The 16,811-nt window shown below is 51.0% G+C and overlaps 1 protein-coding gene across 1 annotated transcript; it reads left to right on the forward strand.

The window, feature by feature from the left end:
• The first annotated feature begins 946 nt into the window (after positions 1 to 946).
• RBM15 (RNA binding motif protein 15) lies at positions 947 to 8,852 on the forward strand. Its single transcript, XM_064472252.1, has one exon. It carries the CDS (start codon positions 1,083 to 1,085, stop codon positions 3,960 to 3,962), a length of 2,880 nt encoding a protein of 959 aa, XP_064328322.1. The 5' UTR covers positions 947 to 1,082; the 3' UTR covers positions 3,963 to 8,852.
• The last annotated feature ends 7,959 nt before the right edge of the window (positions 8,853 to 16,811 follow it).

Consider the following 16,811-nt stretch of genomic DNA (forward strand, 5'->3'; position numbering starts at 1 on the left):
GCAGGCCGAGCGGTCGCGACCCGCCTCAGCGCTCCCTCCTTTCACCCTCCGGCCTTGTCTCCGGTGAAGTCGAGCCCCAGCCCACCCCGATGGCGTTTATCCCCCGGCCGCCCGCGCGCCCCTGCGGGCTGAGGAGGTGGGCGGAGACCACAAAGCCCCCCACCCCGCTCCGCGCCGCAGCCGGCGCGGTCTGAGCCCTCAGCCGCGGCCGCACGACGAACCGTGCCGGGGAACCGCCCCCTTCCCCGCTGTATCCAATCAGAGTCAGAACACCCGTGACTGATCTCTGCTTTAGCCTATCCGCAAGCTATATGACTGCACCCAATCAAATGCCTGGGGAGATTTTTCTCGCCCAATGATAAACGAAGGGTGGAGCTTGGGCAGCAGCCCGCGCTTCTTCGGGAGCGGCGTAGTCTTTAGCCAATCAGAGCAGCGCAGGAAAGGTTACCAATGACCAATGAGGAAAGGGAGCGGGGAAGGAGCAGCTCGCGAGAATTTGAGAGGAACGATGGGAACCCGCGTCCGAGCGAGCGGGCCAATGGGGAGCGGCGGGGCGGGGCCGCAGCAGGACCATTATAACTGGCAGGTAAGAGAGCCAATCAGAAGGAGGAGATAAGTTCGGCCCAATGGCCACTGAGCAGGGAAGTCCTCCCATGGTTGAACCGCTACGATCGACAGGGATGGGAGTCCAATCAGAAGGCCGCGCCCTTTCTAACAGTCCAATGAGCGAGGGGGCGGGGAGGAGCGGGGAGGGCGGCTCTTCCCGCCCCCGATGGCGGGCGCGCGAGGCCGGCCGGCGGAAGGACAGCCCGATAAGCCAATGGGAAAGAGTAGTGAGGGGGAGCGGGCGGGCCTTCCGCCCGGCGGGGGCGAGGGGGTGGAGGTGACGCGCTCGCCGGCCAACGAGGGCGGCGGGCCGGCGCGGAGCGGCCAATGGGCGCCGAGTGGGCGGGGCTCATTGCCGCCGCGGCTTCCAAGATGGCGGCGGGTGCGTGAGCGCGGCGGTCAGTCAGTCGGTGAGGCCGCCGGCGGGAGCAGGGCCGGGGGCGGGCGGGGGGAGCCGCACCGCACCGCCCGCCGCCATGAAGGGCAAGGAGCGTTCGCCGGCCAAAGCCAAGCGTTCGCGGGGCGGCGGGGGCGGCGAGGACTCGGCGTCCTCCTCCTCCTCGGCGCGGGGCGAGCGGAGCAGCAAGAAGCCGAGCGGCTCCGGTGGTTCTAACGGCAGCGGCGGGAAGGCGGCGGCGGCGGCGGCGGCCTCCAACGAGAGCAACAGCGGGAGCAGCCGGCGCGCACCGCACCCGGACAAGGCCGGCCGCGCCGGTTCCCGGGAGTACGAGGCCGGGTCGGCGGCGGCGGGCGGCGGGGGCAGCCGGCACGGCTACGGCGGCGGCGGGAAAACCGCGGAGGCGTCGCGGAGCAGCAGCAGCCGCGGCGGCGGGGGTGAGTCCCGGGCACCGGCAGCAGCCCCGTCCTCCTCCTCCTCCGAGTCGGGCGGCGGCGGGGAGTACAAGACGCTGAAGATCAGCGAGCTGGGCTCGGCGCTGAGCGACGAGGCGGTGGAGGACGGGCTTTTCCACGAGTTCAAGCGTTTCGGCGACGTGAGTGTCAAAATCAGCCGCCTCCCCCCCGGTACCGGCGCTACTGACGAACGTGTGGCCTTTGTCAACTTCCGCCGGCCCGAGGATGCCCGCGCCGCCAAGCACGCCCGCGGCCGCCTCGTGCTCTACGACCGCCCGCTGAAAATCGAAGCCGTCTATGTCGGAGGTGGTGGAGGGAGCAGCCGGCGACGCAGCAGCCGTTCCCCGGCGTTGCTGGACAAGGAGTCGCCCTACGGCACGACGGCTGTAGGGGTGGCGGCTGCGGCGGCGGCGGCTGTGCGGCACCCGCCGGCCGGGGCGACGCAGCGGGCTTTGTCACCCGCCGGTAGCGGTGGGGCTCTGGGTTATCGAGACTACCGGCTGCAGCAGCTCGCCCTGGGCCGCTTGCCGCCTCCGCCCCCTCTGCCCAGGGAGTTGGAAAGGGAGAGGGACTACGGGGGTTTCTATGAAACGCGAGTGCGGCCGGCCTACGGGCTGGAGCGGGTGGCTGGTGTCGCGACTGCTGGGGGTTTTCGTGGAGGAGGAGGGGGTGCTGGAGCTGCCGGTGAGGAGGAGATCAGCCCTGAGGATGACCAGAGAGCCAACCGCACGTTGTTCCTGGGCAACTTGGACATCACCGTGAGCGAGTCAGATTTACGCCGAGCTTTTGACCGTTTTGGGGTTATCACGGAGGTGGACATCAAAAGGCCGGGGCGCGGGCAGACCAGCACGTATGGTTTTCTTAAATTTGAAAATCTGGACATGGCACACCGGGCCAAGCTGGCCATGTCAGGAAAGGTGCTTCTGCGCAACCCCATCAAGATTGGGTATGGTAAAGCCACTCCGACTACCCGGCTCTGGGTGGGTGGCCTTGGGCCCTGGGTGCCCCTTGCTGCCCTGGCCAGGGAGTTTGATCGGTTTGGAACCATTCGCACTATCGATTACCGTAAAGGTGATTCGTGGGCCTATATCCAGTATGAGAGCTTGGACGCGGCGCAGGCAGCATGCACCCACATGCGTGGTTTTCCCTTGGGGGGGCCAGATCGCCGCCTCCGCGTAGACTTTGCTGACACTGAGCATCGGTACCAGCAGCCCTACCTGCAGCCTCTGCCCTTGCCACCCCCTGCTCATTATGAGCTTGTGGCGGAGGCGGCTGCTTTTGGGGCTCACCGGGGAGCCCCACCTGATCCTCTTCGGGGGGCCCGGGACAGGACACCACCGTTACTCTATAGAGACCGTGACAGAGACCTTTATCCTGAGACAGAGTGGGTGCCACCCCCACCCCCTGTACGGGATAGGAGTAATCGGGCAGCTGCCTATGACCCACTGGAAAGCCTAGAGCGCCGCCGGGATGGTTGGTCCTTGGAGCGGGACCGAGGGGAGAGGGAACTGGGCAGTAGTAGTAGGGATCAGCCTAGGAAAAGGAGACTGGCAGAGGATGGAGGCCGGCACTTGGACCGCTCTCCAGACAGTGAGCGCTCTTCTTCCTCCCGGAAGCGTCACTGTTTAGCCACAACCTCTCCACCGGACCGCAGCCCCGAGCTCCTTGGAGGGAGGGAGCGTTACAGTAGTGACCCTGAGCGCTCGTCCTCCCGCTTGCTCCTGTTGGAGCGCCCCTCGCCTGTCCGGGAATCGCGCAGGGGCAGCCTGGAGCGGGGTCAGAACGAAAAGCGCGACCGCAAGAATTCCGCCGAACGGGAGCGGAAGCATCGCGCTTCTGCGGCAGCTGCCGCTCAGGAGTGCAAAAGTCCAGCCAAAAAGGATGAGCGTGCTACGGAAGGAGGCGGCGGAGGCTCCCGCCTCAAACCTCCTCCTCAGAAACAGCAGCAGGATGGAGCGTCGCAGGCCGGGGGAGCCCCCAAGCTCTGTTTGGCTTGGCAGGGGATGCTCCTGCTCAAGAACAGCAACTTCCCGTCCAATATGCATCTGCTTCAGGGGGACCTCGGTGTTGCCAGCAGTCTCCTTGTGGAGGGAGCGACTGGTGGGAAAGTAGCTCAGCTCAAGATCACCCAACGTCTTCGTCTGGACCAGCCCAAGCTGGACGAGGTCAATCGTCGCATCAAAGTGGCGGGTCCCAATGGCTACGCCATCCTTTTGGCTGTGCCCGGTGCATCAGACAACCGCTCCGCAGCCGGAGCTGCCGAGGCCGCCACCACCTCCACCCAGAGGCCCCTCAGGAATCTGGTGTCCTATCTAAAGCAAAAGCAGGCTGCTGGGGTGATCAGCCTCCCTGTGGGGGGTAACAAAGACAAGGAGAACAGCGGGGTGCTGCACGCCTTTCCGCCCTGCGATTTCTCCCAGCAATTCCTGGACTCCACGGCCAAGGCGCTGGCCAAATCAGAGGACGACTATCTGGTCATGATCATTGTCCGTGGGGCGTCCTAAGGCCCTCATGTTCTCTGTACCCAACCCTGCCTACTCCTCTGCACAGCCCCTCCAGCGTGTGCCAGGTGCTATGGGATACAGCCTTAGCCAGCCCTGTCATTATTTTAAATTAGATCTATGTTTGTAGGTGACTCCCCCTGCCCATTTTTCTGTTACTACATTTTTCTATAAAGTTAGAAGCCAGAAAGGTTGGTTAGCCGTTAGCGTGAATAGGATATTTTGAGCGTCCCCTATCAGTGGGGATAGCAGGGAGGCTAGGCCTGCTTTGATTTAAAAAAGAGGGAAAAAAGAAATAAAAAGACAAACAAAACTGGGGGGGAAGAACAAACTCCCGTCTTCTTAATTTTGATTCGTGTCCTTTTTTCATTTCATGTATTTTAAAGCAAGTTTAATAGCTCATCCTTGATAGAGTTACAAACCTAAAAGACCAGATTTAAAGCACTCAGTAGTTTAAATGGAAAACCACATACTTCCTAGCGGACTGGTGTCAACTCATTTTTCGGGTCCTTGAAATTCTGTGGCGGCCTCAGGCCGGCGGCCCTTTGGCACGCGTGATCCCCTTCCTCGGGAGCCTGAATGGTTTCCCTGCGAGTTGCATGGCTCAAGGTTGGTGTCTTTCAGGTGACCAGCACCTGCTCTCGGGTACACTGCAGAACATTTAATTCCTTTATTGGGTGTTTGATAATTTTATCCAGCCCCTCAAAATGCATGCACTGAAAGTATGCTTTTTTTAACAGGTGTATTTCGCCTATTTCTCTGAGTTCTGTTGTATCCCATATATGCACTTTGGGTTTGTAGCAGTGACAATGTTTGGTAAATAGCTGAGGACTTTGTTACAAACCACGAATGTCTTGTGCTTACTCTGGTATGCAAGAAACAAGGAGGTGCTTTAAGAATAACTTTAGTTATATTGTGGTTTTTTGTTTTTACTGCCTTTTTTTTCAAAGAGTTGCAGGTACAGTGGGGTCTGGTTCCACAGTGCAAACTCTGAGCAAGTGTGCTTCTCTCCAGAGATGGTTTTAATTCTGTGATAATTTAATTACATAAAAGTTCTCATTAACATTTTACCTCTTTGTTAATAGCAAGAAACTGCTGTCTGCTAGGGACTTTTCAGGTACAGTACAGTGGGCATTACATGAGGTTTATCATTTTATAGGCACCTGGAGTAAAGTGGGTTTTAGCACCTTGGAAAAGTATTAAAAGTACTCTGAGATGCTGCGGTTTGAGCTCTTGTTCTGTGATCTTAGGAGGAAATAGTTTGCTTTTTTTCAAAGAACTTAGTTAATTTTCTCTCACGTATTTTTCCCCACTCATTGGGCACTTTTCTCCAGCTGTCTTGGCCGCCTTGCTAACACAGGCCTTTAGGAGGGAAGAAGGGATCTAAATCCCTGTTGTTTTGTTTAACAACCAAAAGGATGTTGCAGCTAGCTTCTAAACTGAAGCGTAAATCTGACTGTCTATTTACAGGCCCCCAAAAATGTAATCTTGCACTTAAACCCAGAATGTAGTCTTGCACTTAGCCACGTTTTCAGAGACTCGGGCAATGTAAAAGCGATGCTGCTTCACTCCATCGATCCTCCGCTTGGGCAATTGATACAGGGACAAGGTTGATTTCTGTTTCGACTTGCGTGAGACAAAAATCGAGTTCAAAATGCAGAATAGTACACGAAGGAGGAAATGTCTTGAATGTATTTTCATGGGCACAGCCGTTCTGAAGTGTGACTGTACTTGCTTGAGATTCACTGTCACAGAAATAGGGATTTCTGTAGTACCGCTTTGCCGGCCCACTCGTCAGAGGGTGCTTTGGTTTAAGTGGGCTTTGGTTTCCTTTATCTGACCGGAATGAGTAGACGTAGTATCCCAGGCATCGCGGTGAACTAAGAACTTGAATGTGGCAGCATACCTTGAAAACAGATTTTGGTTTTGTAGCTATTTTTCTTTCTAAGTGGAAATTTAGAAGCCTCATTTAATGCTCTTAAAGGTAAAATCCAGAATTTCTGGGTTGCCCTTCAGCGTGAATGTAATAGACTTCGATGGCAGAAATCAGCTGTTCATCTTACTATTAACAATGAGAATTTTTCGAAATGACACCGATAGCGCAAATAACTCTGTTTTAGAAGATACAGCGTATTTACCACTTATTGCAAAGAATGACTGTTTTAATTCTAGCAGGTGTCTGTTGTGTGTCAGCAGGTAATCGGCGCTGCTGCTAACTCACTTGAAGCGCTGCTTGCGTTTAGAGTGAGTTTTCTTGTTGCATCTGACGGAGTCACTTGCAAGCGCGGAGTTTTAAAGGAAAGAAACTTGAACTGCTGGGAATTTGAATCTGCCCTAAACCAAAAAAATAAAAAAAAAAAGAGGGGAAAAAAAAAAAAAGAAGCACTAACGTTTGTGTTCAACACTTAAACTTGCTGAAAAGAGTGTTACGCTGATACGCAGTAGGCACCTGTTTTAAAAACCCATAAAACTTGGGGTCAACAAAGCTTGTCAAAGCAAACTCTGTGGGAGCCCTTTCGGAAAGAGCATCCTAGGTGCACTTCCATTTTTCCTTGTAAAATAGCGGTGGTTATACCTGCCACGGGCTTTTATGAGTCAAAAGTGTGCCACGCTGGAGGGTAATAAGGAACAGGCGAGGCGGTATTTGACTCCAGGTTTTCTGGTTTCTTATTTAATGGAGTACCTGCTTCTTTAAATCTGGTTTATTTGTGGTTGCTGCTCTGTTTTGTAAGCAAGGATTTTAACACCCTCTGAGGGTTCTTAATGTCAAAACATAGTTGACTGGCAATACTTTTTTTTGCCGGCACTTAAGTTGACGTGCTGCCATCAAGGCTGGTGCAGCTGGGTCGGCTGTGCTTTTCTCTTAGGCTCTGAAGGGTGCACCATTGGAGTAACTGTCCACTAAAAGCCATCTTGGCCAAGGCTGAACGCGAGTAGAAGTCCGTGTGAAATACCACTTCTGTATAGAGCAAAACAGATGTAGCAGACCTCAGCTCTCTCGTTGTGTTTGGCATTACGTTGCTCTAGCGAGGGCTCAGTATTTCTTCTAACGTTGTGTACAGCTGATGTTCCTATATTTCATTAGTTTGTTGAATTAGCGTGGAAAAAGGATGTCCTTTTCCTGAATCATTTCATAGTTGTGCTTTATGCATTGGGGAAAGAACCTCAAATGACTCATGCTTTTGTTTAAGATGTTGGTTTTTTTTTTTTAACTTGCAAACTTTATGCAACTTCCTTGGCTGCCGGCCAGTGGCTTTGTTTGCTCCCGTCTAGTGACCGTCTGCTGCTCACTGGGACTGCGGCACGAACGCCGAGGTTACCCTCAGCTCCGGAGGTTTCAGGCTCCTGGGTTACAAGTACCGACGCATCCTTGTAAGCGTTGTAGAGAGAAGAGGGCGTTACGTGCCAGGCAGACAAGTCTTACTCTCTCTCTTTATTACATTTTTTTACAAGGATGTTAAAGGATTGAAATGTGACAGCTTGCTCAGCCCCCTGTGGAGGGCGGAGGAGGGAGTTTAAGCTTTTGCGCATTGGTTGGGGAAGCATCTGGCTGATGGTAACTGAGGTGAAAGGCCTTAAAGTATTAATGGGGAGGAAGAGTGAATCAAAATTGTGAAGACAGGTTCAAAAACTCTGAGGACTCAGGGAAAAATGGCTTGGAAAATCGTAGTTCCTGGCTTTTAAGAAAAACAGTGTTGCGGGCAGTACTCCCGGGGAGTCTGCTGTACGCCTGTTGAATGGAAACGAGAGTGGAAGAAATTATTGCCATGTGACTGTAGAGCTTTTGGGGTTCTTTCCCCTTTGTCTCCCCCTTCATTACTTTCTGCAGATAGCACCGAAGGACAGATATTCCAATGATCTATAAGCTGAATGATGAGGTGATTTTTGTATTAGGCTTAAAGCAGACCGAATGGTTAATTGAATATTCAACTTCATGCAGTTTTGATTGTGTGAAAATGACGGATGAGAAATACTACTTGAATAGCAACAATTTTACATTATATTAGGTGTGTCTTTGATTTGACCTTCTCTTTAATATTGGCGTTGTCCGCTGTTAGAGCTGCGCAGCAAAACGAGAACAAAAGAGAAACTTGTAACACTACATTTCATATTTCTGTTGATAAGTTGCCTTCAGGAAATATTCTTTGAGGAAAGTCAACCGAATTATCAACAATTCGGTTGGTTTTTCTCACGGTTAATTATTTTGATGTGTCCCATTAACTGTTACTGAATGTTGAATAATCATCAGTACTGTAAGCCTAGTTTAACCTTGGTCCAAAAAGAAGCCCTGCACTACTTGTTATGCATCTATACATAGAAGGTGACTTCATTTCAAGGTTTCGTGCCCTTGGGTGGTATTGGTGCTTTTTGAAGTCCAAGTAGAATATGGAGAAAGGCCTTGTAGCTCTTTATGTTCATCTGTATAACGTAGGGAGGGGGAAAAAAAAAAAATCTGTTGTATACATTTGTATTGAAATAACATTTTCTTTCCTCCTGCAAGCAAAGCTGGTGGACTGCAGAAGACAACCGCATGGGATACCAAGCTCTAATGGACCTTTGGGAAGAGAAGCAGTGGCTTGTGTGGAATTTACATGGGCCTCTTGATGGAAGAAAGCTTATCTGTTTAGTATTTGTGCATTTTACTAAAATGGCAGCTTTAAAAAAAAAAAAAAAGTTGTGTATCTGCTATTGTGATGCCAATGCCCGTGTTTTAAGTGGAAAAAAAAATGACCTCTTTGCTTTGTGCTGTGTACACAAGATTGCTGGAAAAGTAAAGGAATACCCTTTTTATGGCTCACACAGCTTAAAAGTAGCTGTCACTCAAACATGCGCTCACAGTTGAGCTGATTTTGTTTCATTCTAAATAAATTGTTTCTTTTGAGGAAAATGGTTTTTCTGCCTGGAAGTGAATTGACGACAAACGTTTGACCCCTTTGGTTGCGGCGGAGGGGTTACTTGCTGCTGCTGCTCAATGTTTGATCTGATAGTTGTGGGTCTTGAGCAAGAAACGGGGAGACCGACACTTTTCGCGTTGACCAGCCTGTTGTACCAAATCTGAAGAAATCTAGTTGTCTTGCTGTGGCACCCCCTTTGTTTGCAGTGAAAAAAGGGGGTCACTTGCTGCTTTACTCCTCACCATGACGAGGAAGCGGTGCTGATGCTGGCATGCAAGAAGCAGGGAAGCACCACCCTGCGTCTCAGAACGGTGTACAAGTCTGGGGCTTCGCTGGTTTGAAGAGCTGGAGTTCCTGAATTTTAAGTTTCTGATTTATTTTGTTCACCCAACATGTTTGGCTTTAGTTTTGATTATTTTTTTTTTAATTTTGAAGAAAAAAAGTTTGAAATTGCTTTGAATCTTGCACGTAAACGTTTGCACCAAATTGCCAAAAGAAAAAAAGAGAAATGAGTCCTTAGAAGTGTTTAAATGATGTTAATAAAGCCTTTCCTGACACACGTGAGGCGCTCCTCCATCTCCAGGGGCTTTTCAGCAGTTATGCAGTGATGGGTTTAGTGCTGAATGGATGAAGAGTTCCCGAGAGCTAGAGTCGGTAATTTAAAACCTTTGCGTTGGTGTCTCAGTGCCTTATTTTGACCGGTTTTGAAGCAAACGGTTCCACACGCCTCGGATGTGCATGCACCCTGATCGCGTCCCAGGTACGACTGCATGTTTGCTTGCAGTCGCCTCACTGTGTAGTACAGATGGTGAGAGGAAAAAAAAATGGAGGCGGCCTGAAAATGTTGTGTGCTGTAGTTGCTGCGTTCTCCTGTATTGGGGGCTCCTGAGCTGTGGAAGGCCGTTCCAGTGCAGGAGTACAACTCCATGTTTGCCGCAGGAGACTTCGGGGCACATTTGACAACCGCAGACATCAAGAGGAAGCTAACACTGCTGCATCGTTGGCTTCAGAAACCTCTCGTGTTATACTTGCCGGTCTGTTAGAATTAATGTGACATGCAGACGAAGACACCTTGAAATGCCAGCTTGCCCTGATTGCCTTGACAATACTGTAACCTCCTGTGGATAACGAACCTAGTGCTGTCCTGCAGCCGTGCAGGATCATTGCTAGGCTGCAGGTGCCTTTCAACAAAAGGACGCCATGGTTGTGCTCTGCAAGGTGTCTGTTCCCGGGGCAAAGAGCTGTGTAAATCCCTAAAACAGGTAAGGGGGCTTAAAAGGTTGAATTGAATTGTCATGTAAAAGAAGGTGGTTTTGTTGTTTGCCTTTTTTTCCTTGATTCTCCAGCCTGCTAACTTGTACTAACGTGTTTGCCTCGGTCAGCGTGCCGCTCGGTCCGCTCTGGGGATGGGAGCGGAGGAATGAACTCTTCGATGCGGCTTCTGTGTTTGCTTTGGGGGTTCCCATCAACGGACGTGAGGTTTCTCTGCCGACCTGGGGCGAGATGCCGTGTGGATAAAACTGAAGGTTTTCAGCTTGGAGAGCTGGAGCTGTTATTTTGACTTCATGAACTGCTTGAATTAACACTGCTTTAACCCGGAATACTGTTTATAGTTTGTGTATGTTGGTACGGAAAGCCCAGCCAAGGATTAGGCAAAGGTGTCTATGTGTTTCTGGGACGCTGGTGTAAGCATTTAAATCAAGCTGTATATTGGAAATGGGAGCAATTGTAGATATTGCTGGCAACAAGGGGAGGGAAGCGGGAGGGGAGACTCGTGAGGTGCCTTTCCTTCTAGAAGCCGGTGTTTGTAGTTCATGGTTTTGCAATGTATTTCATGTTCTGTTGAGATGTGACCTCTGAAGCCGGTGTAATCTAAAGTGTTGTACGGAAGGTTTGGGGCTGGTAGTAATAACGGGAGGCGCGTTTCAACCTCTTTCACTCAGCCGGGTGGTTGATGCCAGCAGGAGATGAGTGATCTGTTAGCGTAACCCAAATAAAGGAGGTGCCTTTGACAAGCTGGCTAGCCGCTCGGGTAACCGGGCGTGTGTTTCCAGGGTTGGGCACTCTCCCACTTTTTGGGTGTGCTTTGACTTGTGTTACGGCAAACAGGGCCGTCGGTGGCCGTTCCAGAAGAGATCTGCCTCTCTGACCCGGATCTCGCTGTGTATTTAACCAGGAGATTGTGCCCTCGCTCCTTTACATTACGTATTTCTTTAGGAGGTGTGGAGGTAACGTGGGACGTGGCGCGGGTCGATGCTCCTACGGTTGCTCCGTAATAGCGAGTAGTTTTTCATGTGCTGGGTCTGCCCCTCTGCCTTCTGAATCGGTTAGAGAATGCTTCCACTGCCAGGTAAAGCCAGGCTTTTGTTAAAACCAGTGTCTTTAAAGGGTTAAGTGCTCTATATGCATCATATTAATTTGGCTAATGAGACTTCTGGGGAAAGTGGATTTATAAAGAGAACCATTTAATTAACTGCACTGCAGTAGAAAGTGATGCAAGTGGATTAGGCGGGGAGACGGTTATTTGAATTCACACGTTTTTTTAGAATTGTGCTTTTACCAGCCGCAGCTGAATTAATAAGTAAGTTTAAAACATCAGATGGCCCAGATTTTGCTCTTCGCTAATAACAAGCTTCTGTTCGCCTTGCGCTGCTGGTTTACTACGAGATGGCAAATGCTCTTTGAGGATACGCTCTTGCCACGTGTCCTGGTTTTTGGTGCGAGAGGATCAGGCGAGGCGTCTGCAGAACGGCCAGGGAGGGGAGTGGAAAGTGTCTTGGGCTGATGGCTTTGTGATTGCTATTGTGTCTCCTTCGGTTACTGTCTAGCTGCCGTGTGCCTGAGTTTAATTATAGCTGGCTTGAGAACTGGGTGAAGTAAACTCTTAAGGCAGAGGAAGCTGCTGAAGGACTCGGTCAGCTGCACTCGCTGTGATGGGTCACTCGGGGCTGATGAACAAGGCCCTGCCGGTGTTCATCCTATTTGTTGGCGTGCTGATGGAGTTGAGGCGCTTCTAGCAGGAGCAGAGAATGTGTACGCGGTGGCACAAAGGTCTCCTATGTTGTCAATCCTTTGTATCCCGCTCCAGGGATGTGTTAGTTAAACGTGGTTGAAGAATTGAGCTATGGATGCTGTCAGACGTGATGGCGTTGCTGTGAGTTAATGCGTTCCCACCTCCCGGCCCAGCTCCTGGGGCTGTGCTTTTGGGTTTGAGCTCGGGTGTGTTGTCCCGGCATCGGGATGGGTTGTGTGTGCATGTGGTCGGCTTCCACAGATGAGCCATAGGTTAATTGTGGGTAACGGATATTTCATCTACTTCTCCCCCTGCCTTGACCTTCATACCTAGCTCTGCAATTGGATCTGGAGATTGGTCTGTAGATTTTTTAGTTATCTTCAGTATTTCCTGTCCCCAGATCCAGTGATAGGTCAGGCTGACTTTTAGCAACGCGGGCTACGTCCAGTGTCCTGCCCCGGACTGGCAGTTTTCCCTCTAATTTCTGCCATTTGTAGCGAGTGAGCACTTAAATCCTTCAGTCTGTATGTCCTTTCATATGCAAGTGCTGCGTTTCAAGCCTGTAAAATTAGACATTCTAGGTATGCCTCAGGACACATGTAGGGTGCAGAAGGATTTTGAGTTAAGGGAAGCCAACGAGGTCTCCTGGGGGTTGTTGCTGAGCTCTCGTTGCCGTCCGAGGGGAGTTGTGCGTGGACCACGGTGGTGTTTGCAGCCCACTTGGCCGAGGGGTTGCGTTTGGTCGTTGCCTGCGGTGTCGGCAGGCCAGCCTTGGGTGCTTCAGCTCTGAGCCCGGCACCGCCGCCAGCCTGGGCAGGGTTCGGTGCAGGGTGAACGCTTGAACCACCCGGCCTGCATCGTTGAGGCTTGCGGGGAGGGCACGGCGAGGAAGGGTACGTCATCGTTTCTCGTGCTGCTCCCCTCGGGTGGATGAATGCAAGACTTCATGTTTCACAGCCACCAGTCCAGCTTTCTTCTCTTGCACTGAGGCATATTGGCTTAGACACATTCCTGGCTGCCAGGTATCTTTTAACAAGTGCCTTTGCTCTTCCTCACTGCGCACAGACTCGGGTCCCAGCAGCAGGTTGAGGCTGGGAGAGCCTGGTCGTGGATACTCCATCCCTGCGACCGCCCTCATCTCAGCCGGCTTGGCCGTAGCTCCCTTTCCCTGCTTGACTGAAGGCTTGAGGGGTTGGAAATCCGTTTATTGGTGTTGTATTAGTCACCAGGGTGTTGTAAAGACACCCTTTGCCTCTCCCAAGCCAGAGTGCAATCCTTGCCCTATTTTGCCCACGGGAGAAATATCTGTAGGGGAACGTTTTGCAGAGCTCAGTGGTGGCTTAGGAGGCAAAGTCTGTATTGCTCTGGAAACGGAGACTTTGACCCATGAATTACTTCTGGAATTGGCCGTGGCCGTGAGCGAGAGCTCCCATCTCCTTTGAGGTTACCGCAGGCCTGAAAGCTTTTCCGTGAGGATCTCTTAGCTAAAGCTTCTGGTTTTTCAAACATCTGTTTTAATTTTTTTTTCATTAGAGTAGCTGATAAATTCCCATCGACTTAAATGAAAATCGTTCTGTTACCTTTAAAGATGTTTCTAAGACCAAAAAAAAAAACAACCCAAAAAAACCAAAAACACCCTCCTCACCTCCTGTAAAGGCTTTCATCTCACTGGAAATGAAACTTTTTAATTCAGGCTTTGCTGAATTTCAGCCTAATAACACTCTGCAACAGAAATGCAGCTGTGGGATGTGTTCCAGGCGGGGAGGGAAACCAGCACAAAAAAAAAAACCAAAACCAAAAACAAAAGCCGAGCGTTCCTGTTATCAGCCTGTTAAGGGCAAGTAAACAACCGAAACCGCACAAGATATCTGCCAAACAAGCGGGCGAAGGAAGAACAGCCTTGTTTCCTGTTGCTGGAAGCCTGTGTTGTCATATCCTTACCCAGCTATTTTAAATTGCTGTTTGCTTTTTTCCTGGGGCTTAAGGTAAAAGCAGAAACCTCAGGGTGGTGGTAGGTGGAGCACCTCGTTCGGGGTGCGTTGCGTACCGCCGCCCGAAAAACAGACCTGTGGCTGCCACAGCTGTGAAAACCCTTCCTGTTCTCCTTTAAAATCTGAATTATGTAGATTTATTTTTTTTTTTCTCCCACGAGGTTAATGAGTGTCCTGCAAAGCTGGTGTTTCTCACGCTATTGCCCTAGGCGAGAGTTTTGCAGTGGTTTTGTGCGTAAAGCAACCGAGGTGCCAAGAAAGGGTCAACGTGAGATCCCAGGTGATGCGTTAAACCCAAAACTTCTTGCCTCTCACCCTGGTCTCAGACCTCCGAGCGGTTGCGTGGTTCCTGGCCGGCTCCCCCAGCTCTCCCGGAGCTCGTGCACGTCGGAGAAACGGCTGAAACGATTCCAGCCCAGCCCTTGAAGGGACTTTACTGTGAGATAAAGATCGTTGTTTATTATGCGATAAATGTCAGGATCAACTTGCTCTGTATTTAGTGCCTGGGTTTATCTGTTGTCGGCATCTGAGAGGGGCCGTGGGGAAGTCGCAGCCTTGGCCATTAGTAGATATATTTTTTTATTTTTTTTTATTAGAGGAAAGAGGCTGACCACGGAGAGCGCGAGGCAGCAGAGAGGTTTATTTTATCTACTGAGGAATGGCTAAATCCATGTTCTAAAAATCTCTGCCCTGACTTTCAGTGACCCAGAGCAGGTTTCCACAAATGTAGAAGGAGGACGGAAAACCTGATAGCTGATAGCTGGGGCCCTCGGGGGCGTACTATGACTCTCTAAAGTAATAATATAAAATAATTCCAGTGTGAGTTAAGGACTCATGCGATGCGCTTCTCAATGTGATCTCTGATTGCACCGACTTCCGAAGCTTTTATATACCCGAGCTGAGTCTTAGCAGCTTTTTATCCTGGCTTATGTAAAATCAGTGGAAGTGGGGATTAAGATCCAGCAGGTGCCCACCCCATAAATCAATCCTGCCAAAATACTTGGCACGGGCGCTGGAAGCGGGTCCCAACGGGCGGCGGGGGGTGACCAGGCTCTTCTGGGCAGGGCTGAGATGGCAGCAAAGTCCCAGCGCTCTTGTGTTACCGCCTGCTCCCGTTTTGGCTAGAGCTCTAGCTCCCGGAGCTGCCTTGCAGGATTATACCTGGGAATAAATCACTGAATAAATCAGGAAAGCATTTCCCCCGGTAAATCCCAGGAAGGATGGCAGCCTTGCAGCCAAGTTGTCTGGATGAAACAAATCCAGGAGTAACTAATCCTTAACCGCAGCGGCGTGTGCTGCGATGCCTTGTTGGAGGAGCCGAGTTTGTGTTTTCTTCTCCCTTTCTTAGTCATGTGGTGCTAAAATTAAGCAGGAATCAGGCTCACAGACCCCTGTCCATTGGTACTTGGGAAATGTTAGACAAAGAAAGTCATGTTGCATTTTGAAGGCGTTTGGGGTGTTGCGGCAGATTTCTCTGGGGATACACTGAAAATTGGAAGCTGGTTCCTTGGGCTTCTTGGAAAAGCCTTCCGTCACTCAAATGCCTCGCCAGTGAGCTCTGGTAGCCTGCAAGTGCCTGTATCCTTTGGGAACATCTTTAGCGTTCGGTTTCCCTGTGCTGCCTTCCTGGCATGAATTTTAGGAAGGTTTTCAAACCAAGAATCTTTGGTAAAATGCTTCCAAATCACGTTTCTCATCGGGATGCAAGTGCGGCGCAGCCCGTGTAGCGCGTTACCCCAGGCAGCGCGCACGAGGGACGAGCTTGGGGCAGGAGAACGTTACACCCGCGTGACTCCAGACAGAGTGAGGAGGTTGTTGTTAGTTTTACAAGGTTTGGGGTTTTTTTTAATTTATTACAAGTTAAATTATTTTCTTGGAAAGATCTCTAGGAGGTTGTTAGCAATTTCTTTCCGACACAGAGCTGGCACAGCGGTGATGCTCAAGGGGTGCGGGCGGGTTGGAAAGCACAAGGGAATTCAGTCCTCTGCTGGTGGGCTGCTGCTTTCCCAGGTCCAGGGGGGAGGACTGGGGCGGGCAGCACATTTAGCAAAGCCCTTTCCATGCAGAAGATCACTTTAAGCCTTGCTGCTCATTTTCTCTCACTTGTATCATGCTGTTGAGTAAGGGAGCAAGCGCGAAGGGGGTTTGCTAGTCAGCCTAGAGGTTACAGCTTTTAAACTCGTTTGCGTCCCAGCGAACCCTGCTTTAGCATTTATCCAAACAGCATGTGATGCCCTTTACTATGCAAAACCGGCAGTATGAAGTTATTTGCAACATGACTTCAGTGGGATGGAAAAGTCTTCCTCCGGGCTTACGTTCCCATCGTCGTTGCTGTTTGTTGCTTTAATGCATGTATTCTGTGTATTTTGCAAGTAAATAAATGGCTTTAGTTTTTAGACCTGCGAGAAGAGCTAAAACATCTGTTCTGTGCTTGCCTTCTCAGCAAAAGGTGTGAGAGGAGAGAGCTGTGTCTGACCACCGGAGGTTATCCTGAGCGCGCTCGGTTGCAAAGACAAAGGCTTGAAGACTCTTCTCCCACCTCCCAGCCTGATGGTAGGACTACGCAGGGCAGCTGGGAGGAGTTTCTTATTATGGAGACTGTTTTCCTCAACCTCTTTTGATGGATAAGATGTGATCGGGGCTACAGAGAGGTACTTGGCCCCTGCAGGTTTGTTTTGGGGGCAAATAAAGGCTGGTGGTGCCCATCTGTTGGGTAGGATGCTGTGGGAAATGGGAGCTCCTGAGCTGTTTGGTCCTTTGCAGAGGAAATAGAGGGTGCAACCACTTGGGAAACCCATTTTTCTAAACACGGGTAAGGATCTCGGGGCATGTGATGCTCTGGAGAGGACAGGGGAGGACTCTTCTTAAGAGCCTGGAGCTTTTAAAGAGACCCCGTGTGTTGGAGCAGATGGGATGGGAGGTGTGGGCACTGCATCCCACTGCAGGTCGTTTC

This window comes from Phalacrocorax carbo, chromosome 23, assembly GCF_963921805.1.
Source record: "Phalacrocorax carbo chromosome 23, bPhaCar2.1, whole genome shotgun sequence".
NCBI lineage: Eukaryota > Metazoa > Chordata > Aves > Suliformes > Phalacrocoracidae > Phalacrocorax > Phalacrocorax carbo.